Source organism: Pempheris klunzingeri, chromosome 7 (assembly GCF_042242105.1).
Source record: "Pempheris klunzingeri isolate RE-2024b chromosome 7, fPemKlu1.hap1, whole genome shotgun sequence".
NCBI lineage: Eukaryota > Metazoa > Chordata > Actinopteri > Acropomatiformes > Pempheridae > Pempheris > Pempheris klunzingeri.
In genome coordinates, this window is record NC_092018.1 from 18,716,115 (window position 1) to 18,726,796 (window position 10,682).

At 41.9% G+C, this 10,682-nt stretch overlaps 2 protein-coding genes across 2 annotated transcripts; both read left to right on the plus strand.

Moving 5' to 3' along the window:
• Window positions 1-971: 971 nt before the first annotated feature.
• riok2 (RIO kinase 2 (yeast)) lies at window positions 972-5,400 on the plus strand. Its single transcript, XM_070833643.1, has 10 exons — window positions 972-1,137; window positions 1,865-2,003; window positions 2,104-2,220; window positions 2,649-2,824; window positions 2,959-3,047; window positions 3,165-3,356; window positions 3,450-3,542; window positions 3,710-4,162; window positions 4,468-4,564; window positions 4,936-5,400. The coding sequence occupies exons 1-10, from the start codon at window positions 1,072-1,074 to the stop codon at window positions 5,095-5,097; spliced, it is 1,584 nt and encodes a 527-aa protein (XP_070689744.1). The 5' UTR covers window positions 972-1,071; the 3' UTR covers window positions 5,098-5,400.
• Window positions 5,401-6,625: 1,225 nt separating this feature from the next.
• On the plus strand, window positions 6,626-10,488 carry LOC139203370 (protein limb expression 1-like). Its single transcript, XM_070833056.1, has 6 exons — window positions 6,626-6,701; window positions 7,296-7,501; window positions 8,445-8,585; window positions 8,702-8,797; window positions 9,887-9,964; window positions 10,063-10,488. Exons 1-6 carry the CDS (start codon window positions 6,626-6,628, stop codon window positions 10,486-10,488), a joined length of 1,023 nt encoding a protein of 340 aa, XP_070689157.1.
• Window positions 10,489-10,682: the final 194 nt, after the last annotated feature.

A 10,682-nucleotide genomic window follows, 5' to 3' on the forward strand; every position in this document is an offset into this window, starting at 1 on the left:
CTTTGTAATCAACAAAACATAAATGATTTATCATTATTATTTTCAGTTACTCTGGCTGATTATCCCTCTGGTCAGGCTGAAGATGGTTGAGGCTATGCAGGGAATTACCTAAAATGTCACCTAAATCTATTCGGTGACATAAAAGGTGTGCATCTTCATGGTGCTGAGAAGATGTCTAACCAGGCAACAAGTGAAGACACCTGCGTGTGTATATGATGGGATATTTGACTGTAGCTGTGTCTCAGTTCCATACTACTAAGGGGATGTGAATATGTAGTGTGTTCATGCTGAAAGTGTGACATAATTAAGTGATAAAAATTTTAAAAAATCAGTATGTGCACTAAAGACAATATATTTTTAGAGGGTTGTTGATTAACACAAATGAAATGGGGGAGCTAATCACAGCTCATAGATGCAAAATGTGTTAAATTGCAGGTGTTGAAAGAGCTACAGAAAGATTTTGGAAATTGAAAAGCAGAAATAATAATAATTCCTTCAAATCACTTGTCAGTGGCATTCCTTAGCCTACACCAAAGTTTTTGCACAAGGTTTAGTCTGTAGACCTTTTTTTTGCAGTAGACATTAATAAAAGCACAAGTGGAAGAAATAACATGATCAACAGTTCCAGCAACTAATGCAAGACAGCAATTAGTCATGTGATTAGTTACACCTGAGTATGTCAAGTAAAAATGTATGAAAAGATCAATTGTGTTGGAAAAACTCACTAAATTTCACCATTTTACCACTAGATGGCAGTAAATTGTCCATCGTTTTATACAACTTTATTGTTTTATTTCCACAGCCAAGGACATAAATTGTGTAAAGTTCTTCTTTTATGTACTCATGGATGTTGCACTCGTGCTTGTACTTATCTTATACAGTCTGTGGTCGACTCCAGACACCATGCGTTGGCACGTCAGATGAAGTCACACGCAAAACTGAAGTGACGTCTCCTCCGTTCCCTCAACTTCCGCCTTGCACGTGTGTTTACTAAAAATGTGCACAGCTGAGCCTAAGCAGCACTAGCTTGTACATTATAAACACACTAACTGTCTGCGCAGCGGTGTAAATATGGGGAAGCTCAATGTGGTGGTGTTGAGATATTTATCCCGAGATGACTTCCGAGTCCTCACAGCGGTAAGAAGCTAGCAAACTGTCACGGGTGTTAGCTTCTGTGCTAGGCTAGCTTTGGACGGCTTGTCGCTGTAGCAGCTAATCCAGCGTGATGATTTTATCAGCAGGTCATTAACAGTTTAATGATGACATGGTACCGTTGCTATCAATTTGTGTTCCCCCTCACCCTTAAGAATAGATCCAAAGTTTTCAAGTCTGTCGATATTTAGCCCTCATTGAGATTACTGTTTGCCATAATCATTCCTCACTAAAGTGACTTCGATGTAACGTTAAGTGATGGGGGACAAAATCCACAGTCTTCACTCTGTGCTAACATGTGTTTCAAAGTTACGTTAAAGCTCTTACGAGGGTGTTAGTCAAATCAAGTGGATATCCTCCGAGTTTAACTGCATTCTTGTACAGAAAGTGTATTTTTGTCCCCCACCTACACTGTGATTGTGTTATGAAGGGTATCTCTAGAGGGCCAGGGGGGAGGGCATATCCTGTGGTGTTTAACCTTAATCTGTAATTAACCATAACTTTAAGACCTGCACACAACCACAACTGTCTATGATACAGCAAGAGTACTGAAAAGTGCTCCTCTAGAGAAACTGACCTTCATGTGTAAGATCAGTGACATGCCTTTTCAAATGGTGCATCATATTACCATAAGAAAAACCGTGTGTCAATGCATCTTCCAGTTGTCTAATGATCAGACGCTGTTTCCTCTTGTGAATGTCCCCTCACGCAGGTTGAGATGGGGATGAAAAACCATGAGATTGTTCCTGTGAGTCTCTTGTCCTCCATCGCTAGCCTCAAACACGGCGGCTGCAACAAGATCCTCAGAGAGCTTGTTAAACACAAACTTGTGGTCTATGAACGCTCCAAGAGTAAGTAAACGTTTCAGAAATGCTTGCTGAGCCTGATGAGTCCTGGTAGACACGGTACATGTAGATTATTCTTCTAATGTCCCATGTGTGTTTATTTTAGCTGTGCAGGGCTACAGATTGAACTATGGAGGATATGACTACTTGGCGTTGAAGACCATGTGCTCCAGAGAAGTGATCATTTCAGTTGGCAATCAGATGGGTGTGGGTAAAGAGTCTGGTAAGAAAACCGTCACAGGCACGATGTGCATGCTGTATATCTGCATACGCTCACATAGCCATCTCTTGTTTGGCCTGTGTGATTTCCTTGAAATCAATGGCATAATGCAAATTATTCTTAGTGATATGTGCAGTATATCATAACGTGGTGGACGCAAGCAAAGTTATGTGTTGAATATTTAAACGTAGATTCGCCCCAGAGAAACGCACAATAACTTGTAAATAGTTAAAAGAACTAAAATGTATTTTTTTTTAAAAGTCATGTGATCATCATATCATGAAAACTTGTTTATTCTAACAGACTATTGCAAATACCGTTTGCTGTTATGAGAGTGGTGTGTGTGTGTGTTAATGATAATAATATTATAATTCCTCCAGGTTTCCAGGCTCATTTTCATGCACATATTTCTCTGTATTCACCTCCTGCAGATATATATATCGTGGCAAGTCCAAATGGCGAGCAGTACGCTCTGAAGCTTCACAGACTGGGTCGTACCTCCTTCAGGAACCTGAAGAACAAGAGAGATTACCACAAACACAGGAAGAACATGTCCTGGCTCTACCTCTCTCGCCTTTCCGCCATGAAGGAGTTTGCCTACATGAAGGTAATGGAACAAATCAGAGACAGTATTTAAGTTATGTGAAATGGAGCGAAAATGTCACCAGCAATTTATGAGATGTGCCGTAAGACTCCAGTTCTGTGTGGGGCATCTTTTTAAGTCATCTCCTGATTTTTCAGGCGTTGTACGATCGAGGCTTTCCCGTTCCCAAACCTGTGGACTACAACAGACATGCTGTAGTGATGGAGCTCATCAATGGATATCCACTGTATGGAAACAAGCCATTCCTCTTTCTTGCTTTAAATATAACACTAGTGATAGTTCTAGTGCACTCGTCCTACTCTCAGGTTCTTGTGTAATTTGTGTTATCATGTCTCTCTTTCAGGTGTCAGGTGCATGAGCTGCAGGATCCACCAGCCCTGTACAACGAGTTCATGGAACTCATAGTCAAACTGGCCAATTACGGCTTGATTCATGGAGACTTCAACGAGTTCAACCTTATGTTGGATGACCAGGACCACATAACTATGATTGACTTCCCACAAATGGTGTCCACCTCACATCCTAATGCTGAATGGTTGGTGTCTGTTATAAAATTGAAAAATTAATGTACACCTAAAATTGATAAGACAAAGTTTTATCTATTCACCGTTCTAAACTTTGTTTGTAGGTATTTTGACAGAGATGTCAAATGTATCAGAGATTTCTTTGCAAAACGGTACAATTACGAGAGCGAGCTCTTCCCAACCTTCAAAGACATCAGGTAACTGCTCAGATTTGCGTCTCGCTTGCACTAAAACAAATTTTAGAAAACATTTAGAAAAAATACATAATGCATCATTGGTTTTCTTTCTTTTCTACATGGTTTTTGAAACTGATTTGGATGTGGAACTGATTCTTACATGACATTTTGTGACACTGTTCCTACAGGCGGTCTTATTCTCTAGATATCGAAGTCTCAGCCAGCGGCTTCACCAAAGATCTGGAGAGAGATGGTGCATTGCTACACCCAGCTGGACCTGAAGGAGAGGAAGATGATGATGAAGAGGAGGAGGAGGAGGACGACGACGGCAACGGCGACAACGAAGACGAAGAGACAGCAGATGACAAACTAGAAGAAAGCGTGGACATGGAGGAATATAAGCATGCAGTGCTGGAACTGGAAGGTCTGAAACTCAGCGGCACACATGCAGACACACAGGACGACGACGATGATGATGATTGTCAAAGAAATGAAGAACAAACAGGGAGTGAAACGGCACCTTCTGCTTTAAGCGACAATGACACAGGCAAGGACATGCAGGAAGAGTTGGATGAGGTAGAGGATGAGTGTCCAGCACTGGCAGACCTTTCTACCTCCAACAAAGAGTTCAAACCCTTCAGGTAAACACAATGGAAAGTTAACAGAGATATATCTAATATCCAAAATGAAGCACATTTGATAATATGATGCCAAGTTTGAATCCTGCACCTGCAGCTGTAGTATAGAGCCAACATATAACGTTAAGTCTGTTAACAGGAATGCCTGCTAACTTGAGAAATAATTTTTGACAAATATGCTGCATAATTTGGGTTAAATAAGGCAGGGTTGTTTAAAAACTGCTCAGAATTTGCATGCTTTGCTGTACAACGTGCCATAATAGCAACTGATTTATTTTTTTTTTTTTGTTATGTGTTTTCTCTGGCAGAGACTCAGACAGTCTTCTACACATGGCAGAACACAGGAGGAGGACAGACAGTGAGGCCACAATGGGCAGCATAGGGAGCTGCTCTACCATACCACCAGTAAGTAAAACACGGACACACACGTGTGCACAAAAGCGTATTATACAAGGGTCAAAGTAAGAGTGAGGGACATTTATTCAGTACCATCGCAAAATACAAATACTCTGACTCAGGTGATCACTTGAAAATGTCACAATTTGGTTATTTCACCAAACGCTGTAGCAACACTAGTACACAGTTTTGGACAAAAAAACGGGAATGGACTGTAGGTGTTGCTAAAGAGCTTGCACATGGTGTTTGTCAAAGAGTGTGACGGGTGACTTTCAGCAGACACAACATGTCTACATACTGTTGTGTCTGCCTTGTAGAGACAGTCAGCACATAAATTCGTCTGGAGTAACCAGCTGCCCTTGTTTTTGTGTGTGCTGCAGGAGGTGGTCCGTCAGAAGGTGCGGAGGCAGCTCACCAAGCAGCAGAAGGCAGCGCAGAGGAGACGTCTGCAGAAGGGAGAGGCCAACTTGGTGACCAAATCCAGAAGAGAGAACCAAAGTAACATCAAGTCCAGTATGGAGAGCGCCTCCTTCTGGGGATGAACAGGACTGCAGTAACGGACAGATGGAATTCATGTCAACATGTTTTTTTATTTGGTCAACATACATGCAGCTTGGCTCCTCCGCTCCTTTTGTCTGAAAAGTTGAAGACACACGATGTCAGCAAGAGAGTATCTTTGCTACAACTTTAATGTTCCAAACTGTCATGGAGAACACGGGACAGAAGAATTACAAAACCTCAAATTTTGAACAGCTGTGAACTATCATGTTCTACATAGTCTAATGTAAATATCAACTCCTTATTTTATGAAGCTGTGTGATTGATAATTAAACCATTAAACGTTACTGATCTATGTGTTATTTTTGTGAAGGCTTTAATTAAAAAGTACAAAATACTTTTTATCATATGAGTGAGCACATCTCACTTTTATTTTGATACTGGCATATCATCCCTCAAGATGGCTACAAAACACAGAAATCTATGAGCAACTTTTGCGGTTTCAAGTTCATTCTAGTCCTGAGTTTACCGTTGACAAAGTGACTAATGTGGGTGTGGATTTAAGATTCAAACAGAATACACGTTCATGGAGAGCTTTTATTCATGCTCAACTCCTGTGGCTCAAAGCTTTCCAACTATTATGGTGCAATGAATAGATGGATACCTCCACCCTCCCAGCAACCAATCAAAAAAGTAGAGAATGACACAAGCATGTGGGAACACATGCTCCAGAACACACCAATACATTTAGCATGAAAAAGTACAGGAAATAGACGCGTATACCCCTCGGTTCTGTCTCACTGACGAGACTCAACACAGAGTGAGGCATGACATGTACAAGATGAGAGAGCAGAGGACCACTTCTTTCTCAGAATTTGGTTCATTTATGCGTAAAAGGCTTTCAGAGAGCGGGTGGATTCAGACTTGAACAATGGCCATTCATATTGAAGGGGGTGAATGGAGCTCAGACCCTGGGCTCTGTGTGAAGTCAAAAGTGTCCCACCCCCACACATTTTAGAGACCATGTTGGGTAGAAATGTCCCTGAGATATTGGATACTGTGGGTATTTCATATAAAAAGAAGCATCCAGTAATACACCAGATCAATTCATATTTTTCCTGTTCTTTAAGAAGGTACATTGTTTTGCTACATCTGTGGTTCCACTTGGCAACTTTGTGCAGGTCTTTAACTGTCCAACTCTGTTCAGGGATTAGCCAGCTGCACAGCCCGAGGGGTGGGGCTCAGCATTCCAGCTCTGCACCTCTGTGTGTGTGTGTGTGTGTGTAGAAAGAGTGAGGGGCCCTCTGAGCTAATTGGCAGAGAGGGTGACAAAGGTGGTCCGCTTCAAAAGAGAAACCCTGGTGAGATGCTCACACAGCACAGGAGGAGGAGGAGGAGAAAGAGAGAGTGGAGGAGCAGTGGAGGTTTTGATTTTATTCCTTATGATGGTCTGTGATGACAGCAGTGGTTGCTCATTTCCAGAGTCATGTGGGCCGCTTTGGTGGACCATTCTGACGAGAAAAGTGGACTGAATGTGTTTGAGGCATCTGTGGAAGTAAACGCTGTATGAGGATGAGTAAAGTGAAAGTGGAGGAGAGCATCATGTCATACCTGTCACAGAGCGAGGCTGGCACCTGCCCCAAAGACTGTGAGTATCTGAGGAACTTGTGGTTTTAAATACCAGAATCAAACAGCTGTTATAACTTACAATTGTGTTTACCAATGACCTGACAATGATTTATTCAAATAATGCCAAAAAGACAAGTAATTTATTGTTTTCTTATAACTTTTGTGTATTCTTCCAACAAGTGTCAGTCAGTTTATCCCTGCTGCAGTGAACTGTTTGGCACACAGTGAAGGAAACGTTTAAACCTACCTCAGGGTCAGAAAAGCTCAAAGGGTTACAAAATGCTGATGCGTCTAAGTTATGGGGTGGTACTCACAGCTGCCTAATTCTACTCAAATAAACAGTGTCTAGGAATGCTGATTTACAGATGTCTGGCTTGTATATTTAAGTTAACATTTACACTTATTCTTACAGGTATACACAGAGAGAGACTAAAAGAAACTTGTGATGACAACACAGTAGAGTTGATCAAAATGTTTGACTTATTAAAAGTCAGTCACGATTAAAGAAACGTATCAATTTACACTTCCACCTGTGTACTCTTTGCTGTTGTCAGATATGCTTTCAGTGCTGTAGGTTTACATTTTAACATGCGCCCTTATTAAATGTGTGCAGTGAATGTAGTGGCCATGCTCCATAACTTCTGGGAGCAGAAGCATGTGAGCCCGTCAAATGGCTCCTCCAGTGAATCAGATGGTTCCGTTGGGGACGCAGCCGTCCAGACAGAGAGCCTGCTGCTGTATGAGTCTGCACCGTCTCCTGGTCCCCCATATGTCTGCTATGTCACCCTGCCTGGAGGAAGCTGCTTTGGCAACTATAAGGTGTGTTTTATCATCACCAGTGATGTCTGGCATGATTTCTGCACCTGAAAGTGAATCTAACATACCTGCACTGCATCAGAGAGAGCTTACATCAGTTTTCCTTCATGTGGTGAGAACAAATACCTGACTGATCACAAGCTAAATCTCAGTGTTTTTTACATACATGATGAAGGTGATCTTTCTGTCTTTATAGTTAAATTACAGAGCGCATGGAAACTGTAACATCAACTGTAAATGTAATTGCAGTTTGTTAGTCTATATAAATAACTAGCTATGGATGTTGTTTCAAATTAACTATGTCACTACACATAGATGGCAACTACCTCAGTACAAAATAGATCAGATCAACTGATCTAAATAGATCAACTAAATTATAAAGTAAACAAGCCAATAGAATCAGATTTTCTAATATGCTGTTACTTTTCTGACCCAAACCATTTGAATGTGTGCAAAGTTTTTGGTAATTGGCAACATAACCTTTCACATTCAGAGGTAGGTGCTTACAAGCGACATTTGAGGCCATTCAGTGGGAATAAACACACACACACACAAACACATGGACACTTTTAAGGTGGTTTTAAATTGATGTTCTGTTTAAATCTCACAATGCCTCTCAAAGGGCTCATTGTGACACAGGCAGCAGCCCGCAGCTCAGAGAAGGCATGTGATTGGTTATCTGTGAATGCCTCTAATGTCTTAATCCCATCAGTGATTTGAATTCTGATCCCATGATTAGCTGTAATGAAGTGTAAAATCATCAATGGAGCGGCCACCCATTTACAGACAGAACCGTTTGACTCAAGTCCGTTGACCCCAGGCTTACACATGTAGGCAGATCCTGAAATTTCTGTTTGATGGAACAGTGTTTCACATCCTTTCTCCCCCTTTTTGCGCCCTTTTTTGACATTTGAACCCTTCATGTTCATCACCTCCTGATCCTCAGGTGTGTGACACTCAGGCAGAGGCCCGGAGGGATGCAGCTCGCGTGGCACTGATGAACTCGCTCGTGAACGAGCTGCCATGTCGACGCATCAGCCCTCAGTTCATCACTCAGAGTTTGCAGCAGGCGGCCACAGACAGTGCCGTGAGTGTGAGCCAGTGCAGACACAGATTATTACACGTTATTGCAAGGCAGACTACGGGAATGACACAGTAGGAGAGGCTTTATATGCTCTGATTTACACTGTTGTCTCTGCAAAGGTCTCTATTGAAGATTCATGTGATTCAAGCACCAGTATAGGAACCTACAGTTTGCTGCTCAACTCCTACATAGGAAGGACCATGCTGGAGTTCCAGGTAAAACATAAAGCCAAGGCCAATTTCGTAAACGCTATTTGTCTTGTAAGCAGTGCTCATAAATCATGTGGTTTCATGTGGTAATAGTGTGAAAGATCTATTTAATTTGAAAGAATTAAGGCTGTGCTACCTTGCACCAAGAGATCTTAAATAGTGTATTTATAATTGGACTCCAAATTACAGCATTATCATTATACATAATTAGCAATTATTAAAACAAACATAACACAAATCTCAACCACTGGGTGGTAATCCCACCCTCCATTGTTATCATTAACCTGTTTTTGCCTTTTCATCTCACTCAGTTAGACCCAGGCAGGGAGTTGTGGTATGAATCAGCTAATATTTCAACCTTTGTGTAAATAAGCACATGTCTGCAGACAGAGGGTTATTAGCTGAAGGAAATGGGTTCATTATCATTCCTGCTAAAGCGTGGCTCGTAAAGCTGAAGAGCTTCCAAGTAATACACACTCCTCCATATGTGCTCACCCACACATACGCAACCACTGAAATGTATTCACATACATACATTAAAATCAGTGCGCACACAGCATCGACCCTATGTATGCAGCTGTCAGTGCTTCGTATAATTTTCATACAGTCAGTGCATTTCAGAGTGACTGGCTGTCAGGTGAAACCATAAACAAGTAACACGGGGCAGATGCACTGCTGGAAACAGAGTAAACAGGCATGTCCAACATGGACTTCGACCCAGCTTACGTGTCATATTTTCCATCTGTGTCTCATTAGGTCAATTTCAGTTAATGGATAGACTCTCACTGTTTAACAATAATGTCTCTAGCTCTTAGCACATGGCAGCTGTTCACCCGGACAGTGTTTTATAAATCAAACCTACCTGGTGAATAGAGATTTACAATATCTTTTCAAACCAATCATCCACAGTTTAGGTATGGGTTCAAGAAATATCCACATAATAAGTTATCTTTGTCAGACCTTTGTACACAGAGCTGGATGTTTGGATTTGTTATTAAAGTCATTACTTAAAGAGTTGAGCAAGACATTCTCTCTCTCTCTCTCTCTCTCTCTCTCTCTGTGGATCATTCTCACCCACTCTCTTTCTCTCGGTAGGAGATGATGACGGTTTTCCAGTTGCTGCACTGGAACGGGACACTGAAGGCTCTGAGGGAAAGGCAGTACTCTCGGCAGGTATAGATCCTGCCATGGACATATCTCATACCTGGTTTCAGCTGACTTTCCCTGCTGCTATGTAATGATGATTGATTGTTGTTTCTCCTCTTCCTCAGAGTGTGATTGCATACTACTCTCAGCGAGGTCTTGATGAGTACATGCGCAGCAGCTTGGCTCTGGATTGGCTCGGACGGGAGCAGAGGTCACCGGGGCGACTCGGGGAGGAGCTGCAGGTGGCGCAGAGGGAGCTGGTGTTGGCCCGTCGTCGAGGAGTGGAGCTGCGCTTCTACAAGGAAAAGACAGAGATCCTTAGCTTGGCTCTGAGTCAAGCATACATTCACCAAGCGCCCGAAGCTTTTAGCCAGATGCAGAGTCACACATACAATCAAGAACAGCTTCCTTTGCACACACTGTGCAGCCAGGACACACATGATCAGATAACCCCACCCTGCAGAGCTTCACCAACGCACCATAAAACCAAAGATCCAACAGTCTGTCAAAACTCTGGCAAACAGATTTCCTCCAATAGTCCTTCACTGTGATCACAGCAGACTTTTTGAGCATTTAAATAACTTTTAATAGACTAAAGCAGAAGGTAGATGATGATGATGATGATGATGACAAAAGCTGTAAAAAGTTACAGAAATTGTGTTAGTTCACATATTAATAACCGTATTAACACTCTTTTATGACTATAGAACTGAGTCTTAAAGATGTGTGTAGTGTATTTGCAACT

Bases quoted from the DNA above. Each gene is read 5' to 3' on its own strand.
- riok2 (XM_070833643.1), top strand. From the start codon at position 1,072: ATGGGGAAGCTCAATGTGGTGGTGTTGAGATATTTATCCCGAGATGAC. The intron at 2,221-2,648 runs GTAAGAAAACCG...CACCTCCTGCAG, and splicing joins GGGTGTGGGTAAAGAGTCTG to ATATATATATCGTGGCAAGT. The intron at 4,565-4,935 runs GTAAGTAAAACA...TGTGTGCTGCAG, and splicing joins GCTGCTCTACCATACCACCA to GAGGTGGTCCGTCAGAAGGT.
- LOC139203370 (XM_070833056.1), top strand. From the start codon at position 6,626: ATGAGTAAAGTGAAAGTGGAGGAGAGCATCATGTCATACCTGTCACAG. The intron at 7,502-8,444 runs GTGTGTTTTATC...CCTGATCCTCAG, and splicing joins GCTGCTTTGGCAACTATAAG to GTGTGTGACACTCAGGCAGA. The intron at 9,965-10,062 runs GTATAGATCCTG...CCTCTTCCTCAG, and splicing joins AAAGGCAGTACTCTCGGCAG to AGTGTGATTGCATACTACTC.